Source organism: Camelus ferus, chromosome 6 (genome assembly GCF_009834535.1).
Source record: "Camelus ferus isolate YT-003-E chromosome 6, BCGSAC_Cfer_1.0, whole genome shotgun sequence".
Lineage (NCBI taxonomy): Eukaryota > Metazoa > Chordata > Mammalia > Artiodactyla > Camelidae > Camelus > Camelus ferus.
The window spans coordinates 12,876,343-12,898,433 of NC_045701.1; the positions used below are offsets into that span (position 1 = coordinate 12,876,343).

The following is a 22,091-nucleotide window of genomic DNA, read 5'->3' on the forward strand; positions in this document are numbered from 1 at the left end:
GCACATGCCACCTATTACAGAATTGAAAATGGAGAAGTCTGGACACTTGTCTTTTTTCATGTAATGACTCTCTTTGAGCTATTAAGCAAACCCATGCAAGTTGTAGAACTATTCAGTAGTTACAGTCTTCATGTTGTACGGTCGTCTGAAATCATTTTTAAATGAACAGAAGAGAGGACTTCATTGTAAGTGGAACGTGGGAGAGAGAAGGTGATATGGGTGCAATCTCATGGAAGGAGGTTTGTTCCAAGGAAATAGGACTTCGTTGTAGGAAAAAGCCCCACTGACAAAGAGCTACTATGAACTAGACTCTGCTGATGAGATATTTGCCGAAGTATATTCAGGAATGCGGAATTGATTCAGCATGTGTTTGTGAATGAGGATCGGGTTGCTGGTTGAAACAAATCTCCTCCTTTTTCGTTTTTAACCCAAGGAGAAACTATGTGGCTTTGAATTCTGAGAACCAAAAGAATGAGGAATCAAGTGTCCAACTTGTAGAAACTGAATAGTTAACAAAATGGCTAGTGGAACAGACATCAAAGAGGTACATATTCCCATAGCTTATAGCAAAGCCGTAATTGTTAGACTGAACTTTGGATGAGGCTAAAATGAAATGTCCTAGAACATTCTCCTTTTTTAACAGTTGCCTAGCTTTCATACGCTGGGGCTGCCACAAAGCCTGCTACACAGGCTGAGATATTTATTCCCAATCTAGAGAATTTGGGGGATAGTGAATTTTTCTGAGTTGAGAAAATGAATAGCAAAGTGCAGAGTAGACCTGAAAAGTAACTGAGTTCCACCTTGAGGTTTTTGTTCACAGTGGTCTAGCTCCAAAAAAGAAATTAAGGTACAAATTCTTGATGACAGATGAATTCAGCTGTGTAAGTCTTGTAAATATAACTGTTGAAGAGCCAAGGAGCCTGGTTTGCTCTTCCTTTTCCAAGATGATTTGAATTTTCTAGAACTCTTACTTTTTTGGTGTCTGGAACTTAACACTTCTTAGGCAGCACCTACTCTTTTGCTACTGCATACTTAGCAAATCCTATTTCAATCTTCTGAAATTTATTAAATTTATGAGGCATGGCCTATTATTTCCCCAAATAACAATGATTACTTTTAGCTTTGAAGAGTCCCAGGAAGTGACTGTGGGCTTAACATTTCTGCCTCCAAGATGATCAGATTCATGCTGATCATGGCTTGCTTCCTGACTTAGTTTTTTCACTTTTTTTCCCCCAAAGTATCACTTAATCTGCAGACGTAAACGTAACATTCAGGAATCCCAGTGAATTCCAGGATAAGTGAAGGGACATAAATATCTGGAACCTGATGCTGAAATGATGGAATGCCAAAGAAAAAGGGAAGCTCCTGAAAGTAGTCAGTGAGAGAAACCAGATTACTTATAAAGAAATGTTAATTAAACTGAAAGCTGACTTCTTAACAGTACAATGAAGATGAAATAACTGAAATATCTTCCAAAAGTTGAGAGAAGATATGTGTCAACTTAGAATTGTATCTCTAGGAAAAATATCTTCCAAAACTTAGGACAAAATAGTAACATTTAAGACGAACCCTGAGAGCCTTCACTGCCAACAGACCTGCTGTAAGTTTTGAAATTCTGAGTTATATTTTTCAGTAAGGACAATGATTTCAGAAGGAAGATCTGAGATGGAAGAAGGAATTTTGAACAAACCCAGCAAATTTTACAAAATTTAAACACAGACTATATTACAGTAATGTTTATGTATACCTCCCCCACACAGACACACGATCCTAATCACCAAGTGCACATAGTAAATGCAGTTATCAGATTTTGTGTGTTCTGGTGTCCTAGAGGTGGGTAAGGGTGTTAATTAAGTAACTTTAAGCTTGATATACATCTTAACATTTCTAGGTTGGCTGCTAAAAGAACAGACAAAAGAAATAAAAACAAAAGAAGTAGAATATATAACTTTCAATTTAAAATAGAAAAAAGTGTTTTTAATCCAAAGGGGATGGCAATACATAAGACAAATAGAAAGTACAAAGTAAGATAATTGAAATAAATCTGAATAAACCAATAATCTCAATTAATTAAAGGGACTAAGCCCATTAGTTAAATTACAAAGATTGTCGGACAATTTAAAAAACAAAAAACAGTATAAGAATATATAAGAGTTAAAAGTAAATGGATGGCTGGGCATATATGCAGAAGGAACCCTACTTCAAAAAGACACCTGCACCCCAGTGTTCATAGCAGCACTATTTACAATAGCCAAGACATGGAAACAGCCTAAATGTCCATCAACAAATGACTGGATAAAGAAGTTGTGGTATATTTCTATAATGGAATACTATTCAGCCATAAAAATGACAACATAATGCCATTTGCAGCAACATGGATGTCCCTGGAGAATGTCATTCTAAGTGAAGCCAGCCAGGAAGAGAAAGAAAAGTACCATATGAGATCACTCACATGTGGAATCTAAAAAAAAAAAAAGAAAAGAAAAAAGAATATAAGTACAAAACTGAAACAGACTCATAGACATAGAATACAAACTTGTGGTTGCCAAGGGGGCGGGGGGTGGGAAGGGACAGACTGGGAGGTCAAAATTTGTAGATACTAACAGGCTTATGCAGAATAGATAAACAAGATTATACTGTATAGCACAGGGAAATATATACAAGATCTTGTGGTAGCTCACAGTGAAAAAAAAATGTGACAATGAATATATGTATGTTCATGTATAACTGAAAAACTGTGCTCTACACTGGAATTTGACACAACATTGTAAAATGACTATAACTCAATAAAAAACGTAAAAAAAAAAGTAAATGGATGGAAAAAGATTTATCAGATGGATACTAATGAAAATTATGTTGATATAGCTGTGTTAGTATGTTAATACATATGTCAAAAAAGCCTTGACATTGATACAGAGGGTTATTATTTATTAATAAAACTTCCAACCACCAGCAAGAGCTGAGAGTTAGGCAGGCAGGCACCCAGTCTTAGGGTCTTCTAGGCTAGTGTTCCTCAACCCTGAGCCTGCATCAGGACCACTTTCAGAGTTTGTTTAAATACAGATTTCTGTGCCCCATCCCTGGAGGCACAGGTTCAGTAGATCAGGGCTGAGGTTCAAGAACTTGCATTTCTAACATGTTCCTGGACAAGGCCAATGCTGCTGGTTCAGAGGAATATATTTGGAATAGTGAGTGCCCCATGCTTGGGTCAGTGAGAGAAAAAGTGAGATCAAGAATGACTTGGAAAACTTATTGGTAATGATACCTTTCACTGAGAATGGGGAACAAAGCAGCGAAGATGTTTTGCTTCATTTTGAATACAAGGAGTGTGAAGTTCTCCAAGTCATCCAGGTGGAGACATCTAATTGCTAGTTGTGTGTGGAAAGCTTAGAGCCCACTGAATAGGTCTGGGTTTCCAACATCTTATAGATGGTACTTGAAGTCAAGAGAGTGGATAACTCACTCAGAGAGAGTGGGAAATATGAGAATGTAAGAAAGCCTAAGACACAAATGTAAGGAAAACCAGCATTTAAGAAACAGGCATAACAAGAAAGGAGTCTGAGAATGCCAAAGGAAACCCAAAAGTATAATTAAAGAGAGTCTAAAGAAAACAATGGACTTGTAATTCAAGATGGCAAACCAAGCATTGATGTTTATCTCCTTTCCTTCTAGATGTTTCATTAAACTTCGAGCAAAGCAATGAGAGTATGATAATCACACAAATATAAGAAGAGGAAAGGGGCCAAGAGAAAATAGTGTGTTTCTGAAAGATAGAAAGTGAATGAAAGAGTAGTAACTTACGTATCCACTGAATTAATTTTTACTGAGGTGCTCAGGTGGAGATGTAAAGTTTGAATAAGATAAAAGGCCCTTTCTCAAGGAACTTGTAGCAGGAATTTAATAATTTTCTAATTTTATATGTTGTAGTTTTTTCCTCCATTTTTTATTGAAATAAAAAATATTCATTTAATTTGAAATTGTTATATTTATTTTTTTTATAATTGAAGGTGATTTAATCTATGTCCAAAGTTTGGGGACAGTGTTTGAAAAGGAAAAGAAAAATATTCATTTTAATAGTTAATTTTCATGTCTTTTTATTAGGTATGCAACTTGTACAGTTTCAGCTAAAATGCTGAAACTATTTTTGATATACAACAGATTTGCTTTTCTTTCTTAAATAGAATTGATTGGCAAAGAGTCGATTTTACTTTGTGATATTTTTGTATTTTTCTTAAATTGATAAGCAAACAAACAGGGAAAGCATTAGAATCCAAGAGTTTAGAAACATTAGTATCACTGGGAGAGCTTTTATTGATGCTGAGGCTCCAACCTTGGAAAATGTGATTTAATTAGCCTGGCCTGATGCCTGCGCTGGGTCCCAGACATTAGTATTTTTAAAAAGCTCCCTGATGATTCTAATGTGTAGCCAGAGTTTAGAGCCACTAGTTTAGAGATAGAGTTATCTAAAAACAGGTTAACCAGCCAGGAGCTTTGCAGAACCCCCGGATGTCAGAACCCCAACACAGAGCCATGAAATTAGAATCTCTGAGGAAAAATTTTAAAATAGCTAGAGCTGAGAACCACACTAAGAAACTCAATTTTTTGTACAGCCAAAATTTTTTATCAATGGCTGCTTAAGTTCCATTTCTTTATCTTTGAGATTATATATATATATATATATATATATACACACACACCGATAGGTATTACTTTTGAGATATATTATTTCAATTTCTACCTTTTCCCAGTCTTACTTTTCATACACACATACACACACACACACATTTCCCACCCGCCTTCCCCCGTTTTATTTAATTGCAAGCCTTTTCAGATTACCTCAAATCCTTTTTGGAATACAGTTAGATATAAACAGAGAGAAATAAAACTACTATGAATATTTAGTTCTATGTCCAGAACATGCTTTCTCAACCTGAGCACTAATGACATTTCAGACCACCAAGGGATTCTTTGTTGTCGGGGACTATCCTGTGCTGTTAGATGTTCAGCAGCATCCCTGGCTTTTCCCCACTAGATGTCAGTAGCATGTTCCTAGTTGTGACAACCAAAATTATCTCTCAACGTTGTCAAATGTCCTTTGTGGGGCAAAATCATCCCAGGTTGAGAACCACTGACTTAAAGATTAATTTCCAGTGTTTGGCTAAAAGAACAAAAAAATCAGCAAACACCAAATGCATAGAGCATTTAACATTATTAGTCCATATCTTTTGCTTCTTAATAGCAGCTCTCCCTTAAAGCCAATAAAGTGTTCACTTTCCTTCCACAGATAATTTTGCTTATTTGTTGAAACTATCAAAACTGAAGAATATTACCAAACAACTCTGAAACAGCCATTCCGTTTTTTGTGAACTGAAATCATACAGATTAAAACTACCCTATGCCAGTTGTATTTGTAACTGTATTTCATAACTGTATCTATATCTTTGTACCATATATATAGCCAAGTCAGAGTTTTCTAAATATTTAGTGGCAAGGATGCTTTCAGGAGAAGCAAAAAAATAAAGCATATCAATGATAGACCAAGTGTGGCCTCTTGGTGGCACTGTTTATTTTTACAAAAATGATACCTGAGTTCCAGAAGATGCAACACGATGCATTACGCTTTTCAGAATATGTAGTTTAAATTCCATGAAATAAGCCATTTTCAAGAGGATGCAGTTTCCATGGAAAGACTGCTGTACTGTCACTCTCACAGGCTCTGATAGCTGTACCCCCACAATTTGTTATAGGTCAGGTTGGCACTTGAGTAAGTTTTGTAGGCTGGTGGCAGGGTGTAATTACCTAAACAAAAAGACACGGATACAGAATGTCATCCCTGCTAATGACCACAACATTTTCTTGCCCAGTAATCTGTAACAAAAAGCCACATAAACGATCAGGCTGCATTTAAGTGCAGCACTAAAGAAAAACTTGGTGGCACAAGAATTATTCTAGCCAATTGAGTGGAAATGACAGAGAATAATACAAAGTTATCTCTGCTAGGGAGATGTGTGTTTGGAATGTCACCAACGGACAGTGCGTGGAGAAGGCCACCCTTCCTTACAGGCACAGTGCAATCTGTGTAAGTACTTTCACTTCCTTCAGAACATCTCCAGATTCTACAACTCCTTTAGTGAATTTGCTAAGGACACTTTTAAAGAAATGTCACTTAAAGAGTGTCACTTATCATCTGCTATTTTGAGATTTTTTTCTTTTCCCAAAGTAACTATCCAACCATTTTTTATCTTATTCTTTCTTTTATTTTCTGTATTTTTCTAACACAGACAAATTTGAAAGACAATTTCCTTATTTTTCCTTGGTTACACTCACAAAGCACACACAGTGACATACACACAAAATGATTTTGTTTTATTGACGTACTGTTTTATAAAGAAAAAAATTTTCTTTCCAATTTTAAGCTTCTTGGGGTAGATAAGTCCTTAATTTCTAAACTTCTTATTTATGAAAATAGAGCGAGAGGCATAGCCATAAAAGAGATTTTGGCTTTTGGTAGATGGACTCCAAACATACAAATAAAGTAGTTGCATGATTCCCATGGTACTGACACTGTTTTTTATATTGTACGTATTGCTTTTAGCACTGATGACTTGCATTGAAACATTCATGAACTTCTTTCTGGGATCAAAACCTGCGTAGTGAGAGAGCTTGTCAAGAGTAGATTATATTATTCAATCTTTAATAAAAGTCATTCTCAACATTTATTTGGCACAAGAATTCCTCAAACACTCTTCGGACATTTTTCTTTCTTCTTAACATGTAGCAGTATTGCTAGGATAAGGAACCTGATTTTTGTGGTTGTTTAGTTCTACATAGCATTCCAGAATTAATTTAATTGTGAGCTTTTCATGATTTGCAATAAGATTAGCTCTTCCCTAAAGATCCCCCTTCTCCAGAAAAATGATGACATGCAAGTGAGATAAAGTGCAAAATTAACCCTTTAGAATTATGAAGTAATTGAACTAAAAGAAATTTTAGTTGCTATGCAGCCTAATATCTTAATTGAATAGATGATAAGACTGAAATCCAGAGAGGTCTTCACCACAGGCAAAATTACGTTAACTGCTAGTGATAATGAAATTTTTGCTTTGAATTCCACTTGCATAGTATTACCACTGCTCATTCCGGATGACAGGAGAAGGCTGGCTTCTATGTTGTGGAGAATACCAAGATATTCTTATAATTGATGCCAAAAGTTTGGTTATTATTCACACTTTCACATCGTCTCAGTCTCCTGATTGGATCAACTGCATGTGCATTGTTCATTCCATGAGAATTCAAGGTAATAGTTAGCTATTATCTAAGAGTTTTTTTTTTTTTGAGATATTTGTTAAATTATTGGGCAAGAGTTCAGAATGCTTCTGTATGTTTATCTGTTGGTGGAGATAGCTCTCTAAGCCAGATCAAGAAAAACTGGGAACAGCCATTCCAGTGGTTCAAAATATTGGGAAGTCAGCAAGAGTTCAAGATGAAGTGGGAAAAGGAGACTCTGCATTTCCATGACCCAGTTCTGCTTGATACATTTTAAGAGTGACAAGCAGGTGTTTGTTGTGGATTAGCAGGACTCTTGGCTTTGCCCTACTGTATCTTCTGGACGTAGTAATGAAGAGAATTCAGTTTCTGTGATGAGTGACTTTTCAGTTTCTGTAAGGAGGGAAGGCGGGCTCCTTACTTATTTGTGAGATAGGAAGGTACAATTAATATTGCCAGCTTGATGGTTTGCAATGTGGTTCTGCTTTTAGTGGTCGTCTCCTTCTACATGGGAGTCGCTTTGAAATTTTAGAACAGATTCAAAATGTGATCTAAGATGTTTATTTTTAATTAAAAAAAAAAGCTGGATATTTTCTACCTGCATAGTTCTGCATAACCCTTAGATGACTATGAAATAATCTTTAGAGCAATCAGTTAGAACGGTGGTTAGCTTATATGTGACCTTTGTTGTTTTTACAGAAGATTCTCTCTTGGTGGTGTCAGTAGCTGGGGAGCTCAAAGTATGGGATTTATCTTCATCCATCAACAGCATTCAGGTTGGCTTGTGAAACTACGCTTTATTCTCCAATTTCAAGCATATATATTGAAAATTTTTAAATTATAAGGGTGTTACCTTCTCATTTTTAAAATTCCAAATGATGTAGAAAGTGCAAGATTTTTTCCTCCATGTATTTTTCCTATCTCTCTTCCAAGGGGTGGGCATTGGTAACAACTGGATGGTATCTTTCCAGACTTTTCTCTGTGTATATACAAATGTTTTTATCTACAACACCAACAAACACTAATTACAGTTTAATTTTAAAAAATCCATCATAGGAGTATATTTCTCTGTCTGTTACAACAGAAGACCCCCTTTCTTCTGGGTTTGTGTGAGCTGTGGCTATTGTGGGGAGATTACAATGAATAACTGGGGGTAACATACACTTGGGGCCCAGTATATTCACCTGCTCCCTGGCATCAGGCTACAAGTCAAGGTGATGGACAAAAAAATTGTCATAGTGATTGTGCTAGTGACAAAACTGTTTTGACTGCCCCATGCTCTGGGGCTATCTTTCAGAATTTCTTGGTTGGGAAAGCCTGGGAATTGTGTTGGCAATACTGACCCCAAGAAACACACACACAGCATCATTAGAAACTTGAGAACATAGTATTCTAGGTGTTCTGTGCTGTCCACTCTTTTGTTTTTTCAAAGCATTTTGTTTTTCTATTTTAACAATTAAGATAGTACAGGGATTTTAAAAAATTCTTTTACTTTTTTGTCTTATCTTTCTGCCATGTCTGAAAAGCAGTAACTCCTTCGTATCTTTACATTTTCAGTATTCTGCAGCATATTCCCCGACAGGATGTTTTGTTAGTTGCTTGTGTATAACAAATCCTTGAATTAGAATGGGTTTCCTCTTCACAGTTTATTTTGCAAAGTAACTTCTTAGTTCAGAAAACTCAAAAGGAAAATGAGATACTTTTTAAAATAATAATGGTGTGATCTACTTCAGGTTTACAGGGGAGCAGTCTTCTCATACAATTTCATATAAATTACACAGAACTGTTACTAATAAAATGTTGTTACTCCTTTTGAAGGAAAAGAAAGACGTTTATGAAAAGGAATCCAAATTTCTCAACTGCCTGAACTGCCAGACAATACGATTTTGCACATATACAGAGAGACTTCTACTGGTGGTATTTTCTAAATGTTGGAAGGTACTCTGAAATAACATAATAAATACGAGGGATATACACATGTAATTTGATTTTTACCTCTAGTGCAATAATTATCAGAATATATTTTAACTATGATACAAACTCTTTATGCTATTAATACCACAGCAAGGAATGACTTGTCTTTTCTGACTGACTTCTATCAGTTTTCCTCTCCCTGCATTTAGCAGTTTTGTATGCCAGGATATTGTATATATAAAGTATATACTAATTTTATTAATAACAAACCATAATAATAATGAGCATTTATCTCAGATTGTTTTAAAAAGTTGATACATGCACTTTCGAATTTAAAAGAAAACTAATATTTTTCACCTACATACTTTGGTCTTATTTTTAGATTTTCTTTTTCTTTTCCTGTTTTATCACTATATTTATTTTTAGGGAATATGCATTCTTTTCTTGTGAATGTATTTACTAACTTCTCCAAGAAGAAAGAAAAGCTAAGTTACTATCACTTGATAGCATTCTTTTTTCCTTTAAAGTTTCATATACTTGGCTCAGTTAATAAACCTATATTGTCTTACTTAGAGGCTGATAATATATCTTTGAACAAAAATGTACAGTACATGATCTAACAAAAGATTTCTAGTGCATAAACATTTTTGTGTGTGATAAATTTTCAAATGTTTAAGTTTGACTATCCATATGGAATTAATAAAATTACACAGAAAATTTGGGATTTTTGGTCTCTGTGCTTAATGGGCACATTCTGGAATGATATATCAGATAAAGTTTATCCACTGATACCTACCCTAGGTTAAATGTGAGAAAAGTAAGCACCGGTAAAATGTTATCTTGGTACATGAGTGCAGTGCGGCCTGTTATTAATAATATGTTGTTGCATCAACATTGTCATCTAAACAGCCTTGATAGCCATAATGTGTTTCATTTCCTCTGCAAACTAGACTGGAAGCTTTTGTTAACATGCATCATTAATGCCATATTTTAGGTTTACGACTATTGTGATTTTTCCCTTCTTTGGACTGAAGTTAGTGGGAGCAGGCAGTTGTTTGCTGGTGGAGAGGTGCTTGCTGCTCACAGGATCATCATCTGGACAGAAGATGGTCACAGTTATATCTATCAGCTGCTGAACAGGTGGGCTCAGATGGGAGCGGAATACAAAACATTCAGGTAGAAAATGAACTTTGGGAGGTTTATTATGGAAAAATCCCTGCATGCTGCCATGATCAAAAACCAGAACAAAACAACTTTGGCACTAGAAGATTTACTCTAGGCTTGGTAGGCTTCAGCCTTTGTATAAAACAGCAGGGGATGAAGGAATGAGATTAACCATGTATAACTTGTACAGCTGGTGCTGGGTTTTCAAAAAGTCACTTGTAATTATTAACCCAACAATTTCTAACTAGAGTTTAGAAACTTGAATGGTACCATCCGGCTTTTGAAAGTGGGAAAGGAAAAAAACAAATAAAAACCCCCAAAGTTCTAAACTTTGCTTTTTATTTTTCGCTACGCAGTGGGCTTTCAAAAAGCATATACCCTGCTGATGGAAGAGTGCTTAAAGAGACCATTTATCCTCATTTACTGTGCTCTACATCTGGGCAGGAAAATAAGGTAATGCAAGAAAAGAGTGACTGCCTCAAAGCTGTTTCACTCCGTTTCTCAGATAAGTGTTGCTTTGTCTGTAACAGAATCAGGCTTGAAAAAATTGAATTGAAGAATCACATCAAGTTGTTAACGAGAAAATCAAATCTAATTGTTAATGGCTACTAAAGAGAACACTACTTTGCCTTTAAAAAATCTATTTTTTAAGTCTAATTAACTGAACAATACATATTTATTATAGAAAAATTATAAATGTTTAAAAAGAGAGGAATTAAAATTCCTAACTTTACCTCCATAAATATTCACTATAAATATTTTTTACTTTATGCAATTATTTATTTTAATTGGAAATTTTTCAAAGATTTGAAAGGTTTGAGAATAGTACAGTGATCAGTCATATACCCTTTACCTAGATTCACCAACTGTCAACATTTGCCATATTAATTTCTTCTCTTTCTCTCTCTCTATATATGTACATACTCACACATTTTTTTCACCGACCCTTTTGATAGATGGTTTAATACAAAGTTACTAACATTTTGATGTATCTACTCCAATTTTTAAACTTTATCAAATGGTTTATATCCATTTTTTTCACTTCACTGTATATTGAGATCATTTTCACTTGTAGTTTGTTATTCCTCTGAATAAATTTTCTTGTTAAAACAAATATAATTATGATTTCTGGCAGAGAGTTGAGGATGTAATTGTGAGCTTTTACTTGACTGAACTGTATATTTGACACTCCATGAAGCCTGAAAATTTAAACAGTTATTTTATTTCAGTAGTGTCAACCAAAGTGTTTTTTTTAACCTGTTGGATAGAGTCATCAGTTAATTATCCAAAAAGGTATTTCATGGAGAATGGAGGAGTTCTGAATTATTGATGTGTCAACAATGAAGCATGTTACTTTTTACAGTGATGGCTTGCTTAATTACTCATCATAGCTGTTGCAAATCCTATGGTTCAGTATTACCTCCTTAACGTATTTGTGAGGTTTTATTGCAAAAGCTTGATTATCAAGAAGCTGTCAACCAAAAATTAAAACTCCAAGTGCCACTGGGGCATAGGCAAACTTTAGAGTTACAGTACTGAACACTCTTTCTAAAGTCATTTATGGGTGGCAGTAGAGCCCTAATTTGCTGTTGATTGCCAAAGCAGTATTGTGACTTGCTCAGAAAGGCATTTTTAGCTATTTTTTTAAAAAAAACCTGCCCTTTCTTCCTTTTTAGCTCCTGAATGCATTTTTATAAAGCACAGTTTAACATAAAAGCTAAATATTAAGTAGTGTCCTTTAGGAGCTTCTCACCTACGACAAGTATCAATGCTATACATAACTATGAGGGGAAAGAACAATTACAATTAACTTTAAAAATACTGATCTTACGGGAAGCCATCTTGCTTGTTTCTCAAAATGTGAAGGCACCGATTTGTGAGTCTTCTATCAATACCATAATTCTTGTTTAGACAAGTACAGTTGTTTCTGTATCATAAAAGTGGGAAGTACTTGGAAGCCAGTGAAATATGAATAGAATAATCTGAAACTAAAAGAAGCTGTCTCCCCATCCTTAGATTCTTGCTTGCCCTTTATCCAGCTAATAAACCAATTCAAACTGTCAATATTCACTAAATACAAGACTTCTTAGTGTCTCCTGCAGTTACAAGGTAATGAAGGCATTTTGGTGGGTAGGGAGGTGAGTTTGAATAGATACAGTGAACTTAGAAAATCATGCTCTGTAAATGTTTTTTGGACTGACGCTGCAGAATTAAATCTCAGTGTTTGACAGTAACATGTTCTCATGTGATGTCAGAAACCTACCTGCTGATGGAGTTATAGTAGCAAAAATGGGGACTCCTCCTTCATTCCAGTAGCTTTATGAGAGTCTCCTTAGCTTCAAATCATAGCTAATGATCACCAGAGCCTGGGGCATGAGTCCTGGATGCCAAGACGAGAAACTGGGCTTCCCAGGGCCCTAGCTGTGAAGTAAGACTGCAGTGCTGAGATGGGAGTCGGTGGGATAGAAACAACCTGAGGGTTGGGCAGATAAGGAATTTGGGTGTATGAACTAAGAGTAATGACAGCAACGATGATGGTAAAGTAACTTTTTTTGAGTCCTTAGTATTGTTAAACATACAAACTGCCTCATTTACATGGGTTTTCACCATGACCCCATTTTGAAATTGATGTTCAGAGAGGTTAATTCACAGCATTTGAACTCAGGAAGTTTAGCCCCAGAGTCTGGGAACAGACTTCAGAGTAAGTTCCCCAATTGTTTTGAGAATGGATAATAAGAATGGTTACTGTTTATTGAGTATGTACCAAATGCCTTGTGCCATTCTAAACACCTTACCTTTATCAACTCATTAATCCTGACAGTAATCCCATATAGTAGGTGCTTTCATTTATTAGCATTCTTTCACACTTAGAACGAGATACAGCAAGGTTAAGTAAACTGCCTAAATCAAGTAGTTGGCTTTTTTTTTTTGCATGTAAATACAGATATACAGTATACTGCACATTTTTTTTTTTAGTTTACGTATATGTACTAATTATTGTTTCTAAGAACAGATTAGATCTTTAGCTTTTTAAACTTACATAGTTATCAAAGGAATAAAGACGTAGTTGGCTCTTCTAATAGAGTTAGTATGTGCTAAAACCAGGATTTGAATCCAGGCAGTTAGCCCAAGAGAATTCACTCTTGATGACTACTTAATTGCCTCTTGGAGGATGGGTCCTTCCTGTGATGAGTACAGGGTACTGTGATGAAAACATCAGACTTTACATGGTAAGGGGCTCTGAGGGAGTTTTCAGGTGAAGAGTAGAGCTAGAGAGGGAACTGCTGGAAAGGAGGAGGACTGAGGTGTCAAGGAGTGAGTGTAAGCAAGTTAGGAATGGGAGTACAGAAGTCCAGGTGGAGGGGAAGACAGCAGCATGGGGAGCATGGGCTGGAGAGGCAGCACATGTCGCTGGGAGGGAGGAACTATGCGGCCCCCTACCTGAGCGCTGCCCAGCCTCTCTGGAACTTCACCCTCATAGCAGAGTCAGGAGAGAGTTGGACTGGTGAATTCTAAGGTCCCCAAAGGTTGAGAGAGTTTGAAAAGCCATTCTGACAACATCTTATCAACACATCTCTAACACACAAAAATGATGGCCCTGAGAACAGAAATATGAGATCCCAAAGTGCCTTCTGAATCTTTAAAAAAAAAAAAAAGAAGAAGAAGAAAAATTCCAAGAACTCACTTCATTGGAACTGTTTTCTCTTCAATGCTCTTGTTTCTTGGGACAATAGAGGATTCCATATCTTGATTGCATGGTCTTGAGAATTAGTTTCTTATTCTCTTTCTTAGTTTACTTATCTCTGTAACAGAAATAATAACAGTGTTTATTTACTTTGTAGCTTTGTTGTGAGGATTAAATGTAGCAATATTTTGGCCTTTAATTGTCTCTGAAGATACATGATAGAATTTTCCCTCTAAAATATCTAAGCCTGGACCTTCAAACACTTTCTAAGACTTCGTTAATTCTAGCATTGGAACTTGGCTTTCTTTTCAGGGTGCTTTTTATTTGTACATAAAAGAGGGCTTTTTTCTTGTGTTTCTAATCAATCATTTCAATCTCTCTATACAAGTGTGCCCAAAGAACATTTACTCTGCACTGAGGTCCTAGGGAGATTCGAGACTCATTCACTAGTGAAAGTGTGTCTTCCAGAGCTGTGGTGCCCAATATTTATATTCTGCCTTAGCAAAATTATGTCTTTATATAAATATAATATATTCACATATATATGTATAAAATATAACATACATTCACTTATATTAATATCACACACATACACACACACACACACATATATATAAAACATAGACTCATTTTTCTTTGTGACCATTTGGGAAATTTGAAATCAAGTATATTAAATCTGAAAAATGGTCAAGAGAAAGTAGAAAGTGTATTAATACCACAAAATTACCATATAAATATGAGCTGTTGCTGTTTTAACTGACAGTTTGAACTGAAGGGATCATAAAGAAATCAGGCCTCCTTAGTGGACAGTAGAGCCTTGTCATTAAGATATAGGCTCTTCATATTGGTCTAGAAAGGTTAAACATAATTTTTTCCATTTGTACAGGGGTAACTCACTGTATTAAATATGTGAGGTCTTATCTACATGGGTTTGATTACAGAAACTAATAAAGTATTCTCTAAACTGAAAAAAAAAAAAGATATGAGTTCTTGAGTCAGAATTACTGGACCTTACATCACCTTAGATAAATTAACCACTTCCTTCTCAGAGTATTCATCTGTAAAGTGAAGACAATGATAGTACCAACTTCTCAGGATTATTGTGAGGACCATTTAACTAAATACACGCAAATCCCCTAACAGTAAGTGTAATACATTCACAGAGTATGTTCAATAAATGGTAGATATTCTTATTAATTATCTGAAGTGTAGCTGATGACTTTGCTTCTTATTTTATAGAAACTTTTTTTGTCTCGAGTGAGAGATTATTTCACTTAATTTACCTGAAAATTTTGAAACAGTCGGAAATAAATGGAAATAATTTATTTCATCTGTGAAGTCTTGTTCCTCCATTTAAAAACAGTGGCTGCTGTTATTTGGAATTTGTTAGAGATATTTTTTCTGTACAAATGCTATTTTTTTAATTTGGACCAGAGCCTTCCCTTTGTTATGGGCTACATGAATGAAAGGAAAGAGCCTTTTTATAAGGTGCTTTTCTCTGGAGAAGTCTCAGGAAGAATTACTTTGTGGCACATCCCTGATGTCCCTGTATCCAAGTTTGATGGTTCTCCTAGAGGTAAGACAATTTATATTTCTAATCACATGTCTTCTGAGAACTACTTTATAATTAACCCAGTGTCTTTTTTTTTTAAAGTTGAGTAACATGAAGCTATAAAACAAGAAAAGTTCTCATGTACCACTATGCATTAGATGCCAACATAAAAGTAGGTATAAACATGATGCTTATAAGCAACAATATGACCAATATAATTCAAATTAACATCAATTTAACATGAATGACATTTTATTAAATTGAAATGAATGTTGGCAATATGAGTATAGAATAGACTGACAGACCATATTCCTATTTTGGAATTTTTCATGTCTGTGTCCTGTACCCTTTTTCAACCAAATTCTCTACTCAGATTATTAAAGCTGCTTGAAATTGTAAGCACAGATGTACACTTGGGCACTAAAACATTTGCCAGTTTGAATGATTAGATGATTTAGCATTTGCTTGTTTTAATTTTTCTTAGAATTCAAAACAAAGTAAATATTATTGTGGAGAACTTTCAAATTCCTGAGACTGTGTATTCCAAACTGAGGAACCCCATCTTGCTCCTTTCCCCTTGTTCCAGAGTCGGTGAGGCATCTCTGTGAGTCACTGTCTGGGGCACAGCAGAAACACAGCCCCCAGTACTTGCACTCTAAGTACAAGTTTCCATTAGTTAACAAATTCACTGGTATAACTTTTAGTGTCCCTGTCCCAAATGTTTTTAAATGGTTCATAGTAGAGCTAGATTAATAAGAAATGAGTCAAGAAATAGACTTAGAACTGGGTACAGTGTGTGGGAAAGTTTCTTACAATTTTAAGAGTTAAAAAGCATACCATGCCCCCTGTGGAGGCCACTTGGTGGTGGCTCTGGGAAATGTCATGTCTGCCCTCCTTCCAGCAGCAGAACTAAGTATCTAGTCAACTTTCTTTATAATTAGAGCCATAAATGTCTGTGATAGCTCTTGGTGCTAGTTTCAAGGTTTGGGCTCAAGGTTTTCACAGTCACTGTGACATGTGTACTGCAAGGTCAGGGAGGCCCCTTCCTAGAGGGGTAGATTGGCTTTAAGTTGCTCTGGGATGCCAAGCTTCTCATTTCCTGAGCCCACCTGTAGCCCAGTTCATGTGCTGGGGTGGTCAGCCATATCAAGTGAGAACCAGTGCTCTTGGTAGCTGCAGGTAGTTGCTTGGAGGCTTGGTATGATTTTTAAGTATTCATATCCTTGACATTTAAAGAAAAAAATGTCTTCCCTTTACCCCACACGACTAATAGACCCCTAGTCTTCCTTCTTCACATTCTCTATTCATTAAGGCAACAGAGAACTCGTGAGATTGCTCTACCATTTTGCATCACTACAGGAGTTTCTCCATTCTTTTCAGTTGACTGAAGTCTAAAATGAATGCACTCATACACATCTATTCTTCTGAGGCTCCCTGAAGAGGACCAATAAAATAGCATTTGGAGTGAAGAAAATGGGTGGCAGGAAAGCTTTTCTGCCTAAAGTCCACTATGCACCCCACAGTATAGTGTCTTGATAATATTTTCTCTATCTATGATGAATTTATAAACCAAATTTTCCTTTTTTGTATATTTTCCTTTTAGAGATACCAATAACTGCCACCTGGACCCTTCAAGATAATTTTGATAAGCATCATAGCATGTCACAAAGTATTATTGACCATTTCTCTGGGCTTAAAGATGGGACTGGAACTGCGGTAGTCACTTCATCAGAGTATGTTCCAAGTCATGATAAACTAATATGTGGCTGTGAAGATGGGACAATTTTCATTACGCAGGCTTTGAATGCTGCCAAAGCAGGACTTCTAGAAGGCAATTCTTTATTAAAAGGTCATTGAATTTTATTTGACCCTGTTTATTTATCTAAGCTTCAACTGTAATAAGCTATACTAAGAAGATTTCTCAAGCTTAAAAAATTTTAGGCATTTGCTAATAAATTCGTGCATGTTTTAATGTTAAAGTAAAACACACATGGGTTTTTTTTAAAAAAGTCAAATAGGTTATACAATGAGAAATACATTTCTCTCCTTCTTTGATCTCCAGAAATATCACCAAAGGCAACTGCTAATAAGTTTCTTTATATAGTTTTTGAAATTTTCTATGCACATAAAAGCATATACTAACATAGCAGTATATATTCTTTTAATTATTTGTACAAATAGAACCACATTCTACACACTTTACTAAAATGTCCTTAAATCTTAATGAAATATTTTGGAGCACATTCTCTATGACTTCATTTTAAATGATTATTAATGGGCGTTTAAGTTTTTCTAATCTTTGGCTACTACAGACAATGCAGAATTAACTATCTTTGCACATATATATTGGGTATATCTATAGTATTAATTCCCAGAAGTAGAATTACTAGGTCAACGTTTATTTATGTACATTTTTAATTTTGAAAATATATCTAAAAATGTTCTCCAAAGAACATACATCCATATACATGTGTGTCCACTAACAGCTCATGAGATTGCCTTTTTCCTCCAAAACTTGGCCAACTTTCTGTGCTATTTAACTTTTTAATTTTTGCCAATCAGGAGAAAATAGTATCATCCTGTTTTAATTTTTAATTTTTTATTAAAGAAATGCAAATGTGTTATTTATCTTTGTGCGTTGCAACAGTGAATACCTATTAAAGACTATTATGCAGTAAGTTTTCTCATGTAAAGGAAGGTGATATAGCAGGTGATTGAGATTTGGGGTTGTACAGGTAAATTTGTATACCATTTTTTATTGTATAGATCCTACTAGGCTGCAAAGTCCTTAAGGATAGAGACCAAATCTCAATTAAAAAAATAAATAAATAAATAAAACTTTGTTACATTGCCTACTGTTGTTCTCAGCTTACTTTGGCTACTTAACCAAATTTTCCTGACTTTTCAATGATTCAGTAATTAAAACAGAGGCATGAGTAGCAGAGGAGAGGTAATGTGCTGATGTACATCTCAACGACTGCTGTTAAAAGCTAGTAAAAAAGCTTAAAACCTTAACATTTTTTATCTAGGCTTTTTTATGTTATCCAAAACAAGCAGAAACTTACATCTGACCTGTAGCATCTGCATTAATATTCATCTAGGTTTGCTAGTCGATACGAAGTGAGGATGTATGTGCCTGATGGAGTAGAAGTACCTAATGATTCTTTAATAGAAGTAATAATGATTCATTGAGACTCGTTTTCAATGTGGATAAAGAGAGTTTGTGGTCTGTGGCCCTCTCCAGTTTTTTTTTTTTTAGGTTTAGCTAATGATGAAGGAAGAAGCAGTGTGGAAACTAGGTATCACTAAGCCTGTGTTCTAGAGTAGCTCTGCTATGAAAATACCCAGTTCCTACCAAGTGCCAGTGCTAAGAAATTATTGACATTATCTTACTATTCCACACAACAGTCTTATGTGAAGTAAGTGCTATTATTACCCTAATTTTTCAGATGCTGCTCCCTTAGAGGGAAAAAGCTAGTTGTCCATTGTGATACATGTAGTAAGTGACAGACCCAGAAAAACAAAGCCAGGTTTCTTTAACAGCAAAGCTAGATTCTTAAATATTACGCTGTGTTTCTTCACACTTGGATTCAAGACACTTAACCTCTCTGAGCCTCAGATACTTTATCTGTAAAACAAAGCAGTGGAACTAGGTAATCTCTATCCTTTAAAGCAAAAACATTCTGTGAAACTTGGCTTTTCTTTTATACTAGACTTGGTCATGCTATTGTAAAGGACATCAGTAATGTTCTGAGATAAAATGTATGAATTGTTCACTCCTTGAGAACAGAGTTTGCTATTTCATGGCCCTGGAATTGGCAACTTGCTAACATCCTTAAGAAATTAGTAGACTTTGAACAACAGCTTTAGTGTTCTGTCAGAAGCATGACCTGGGTTATAATGAGGCACTTGCCTTTTGAGATAGTTCAAGGATTGTTCATTAATTTTCTTAGTTAACTGCCTACCTTTAGTTTTATGTAGTTTCCTTACATTAAAAATTTATAAAAGAAAACCTCAGGACTATTTCTTGAACAAAAGTCCCTTTTTCATTACTTGGTATTTGGTTTTCCAGGTTCCCTTCCTCACAAAGTTCTCAAAGGCCACCACCACAGTGTTACATCCTTGCTTTACCCACATGGTCTCTCTTCAAAATTAGACCAAAGTTGGCTGATATCTGGAGACCAGAACTCATGGGTCATCCTGTGGGACATCTTTACTGAAGGAATTCTGCATAAATTCTTTTTGCAAGCTGGTCCAGTAACAAGTCTTTTGATGTCACCAGAGAATTTCAAAGTAAGTTAAGATAAACAGTAAAACATAACACATAAATTTAAGTTATATAACATAAAAGAATGTTTAAAAAATAAGGAAAAATAACTCATTTCCACAGAAAAGAAAAACATATACATAATATAATTGAATGATTTTTATGAATTATTTTCTAACCTTTTTATATGTATTTTATTATTATTACAATTTTAAAGCAAAGGTCTCATCAGTTCTTGGCTTTACAAAAGCCAGTTAATTCTCTGTAAGTACTTACTTTTTTCTTTTTTTGTCTTAGTTCTTATCAATTTTTAATGGAATTATTTTTTTTTAAATAGAAGCAATAGACATTCAATGGAAAAACAATTCAAATATATAGGAATCATAAATTAGAATTAACTTTTGCCTTAAACAATTTACTTTTATAATAATATTGATAGTTACATTTTATTTTTTAAATAAATTTTTGTTTGCTCTTTCATTTATTTAACAAATAACAAGATTTAACAAACTTAAAAGCACCTAACTTGTGCCAAGCAAAAAGAAATACTTTCAGGTATAATTTTCTCATACACTGTCAACTTAAATTCAGCTTACATCAAGCTGATATCTTTGATAAAACATGAACAACCAAGGTTTGAGTTTCCTGAGTTAATAAGTTAGTTGATTGACTTGTAAAAATTATTTCTCCATAGTAATATTACAAAAAATCAGCTCCAGAGTAAAATCAGAGAAAACTTACACTGCATTTTTGTAGTAAGACAAAATGAAAGCAGTATTTCAGCAACACAAATGATTAAACGAAACAGAGAAATAAAGTTAAATGACCCCCTAAAAAATTCTGTGTGGTGATTTGGGATACCCTGATAGTCTTTTATTCCTGAAGCCCCACACACCCCACCCTTTTTTTTCAAAAGCATTTTTTTTCCCTTTAGCTCCAGGACAGTAATTCTAGTCAGTTTCACAACTGACCCATTTTACTTCTGCTTCGGTTATGGGGTTATGGATGATTTAATTCCAAAGATCAGGACATATTCAAAGAAAGCCAAATAAAAATTGAATTGATAGAAAGGGCACATGAGTGCAACTCTTAGGCATCCAAGACAAACCACTACAGCAAGGACCTACAGTGCAACTTTTAAATTCAAAAACTAAGGTTACTCCTTACATCCAGTACCCCAGAATGGTCTGCTTTTCTGTGGTTGCTCCTTTCTCTTGCTTCTTACTATGCCTTCTTTTAGCTTTACAATTTCAAATGCCTAGAAAAGAGAATCTGATGGATGTAATGTGGGTGGGTCTCTGGCGTGCTTCCACTCCTGGTCGTAAGATCCGTATTCACGTATTATATATATGTTCATGTGTTGCATGTTTGTGTGAGTTTATGTACGTGAGTTTCCTGAAGTCCCTTGGACAGAAGCTGTGGGTGGGCAGGTTCACCAAGAGGTGGTAGTGAGGGTGGGGAGGGCAATGCCATCAACCCCATTCTACAAGTCCAGGCTCCCTATATATCATACCTGCCATTTTGTGATTTTTTTTCCTTCAGGATTTCTGAGGTCTCCTTAAAAAAAATTATAAAAATTAACATTCTCTCCAGTGCCCCACAGAGAGAGGTCAGTGATGGGCACTGGGAGATCATCAAGGGATCCCAGTTGATGCTTTTAACATAGCAGCCAAAAGTCTGGCTAAGCACCTTAGTGAAAACAGGAGCATCCACACAGCAAAGTGGTTGGAGGAGAAAAAAAGAGGGCAGGGAGAGCTTGCCACTCCCTGTCCTCGCCACAGCCCACTTGCCCACTGCTGGGCTGACCAATGCGTGGTCCTCATGGTGAGGCACAGAGCTGCCCTGTGAACTTCACCCAGACTGGCCTCAGCAGCACCCAGCAAGGATGCTCTTTGTCCTAAACTATGCTCAAGGTAACTGCATGCTGGCTTTCTTAAAAGGTATCTTAAGAATCTTTGTCCTGTGAGACTATTTTTGGCCCTTGTATCTTCGAAGCTGTACATTCAGTTGGAGCTATCTAATGCTTACCTCTTTTAGATTGTGTCTACACTGAGTTTCCTGTTTGGATTAGAATCTGTATAGCTCTGGGAACAGCACCAAATCACATCCTGAGGCTCTAAGTGGAAAATATTAGCTCATGATACCCTTGGGCCTAAGTTTGTGTCTACAAATAGCTTCTTTTTGTGGCAACAAATTAGTTCTGGGGTTTGTTTTATTCTGCATTATTTCCGATGTCTGCCTCC

General features: G+C 35.5%; 1 protein-coding gene across 1 annotated transcript in view; it reads left to right on the top strand.

The window, feature by feature from the left end:
- The window catches only part of WDR72 (WD repeat domain 72), a 190,930-nt gene that overhangs the window by 21,273 nt on the left and 147,566 nt on the right, over nt 1-22,091 (top strand). The window contains 9 exon segments of the mRNA XM_032481155.1: nt 6,001-6,079; nt 7,123-7,297; nt 7,966-8,042; nt 9,085-9,204; nt 10,175-10,320; nt 10,701-10,797; nt 15,464-15,605; nt 17,185-17,430; nt 19,654-19,874. Of these exon segments, the coding sequence (XP_032337046.1) occupies nt 6,001-6,079; nt 7,123-7,297; nt 7,966-8,042; nt 9,085-9,204; nt 10,175-10,320; nt 10,701-10,797; nt 15,464-15,605; nt 17,185-17,430; nt 19,654-19,874 (1,303 nt within the window).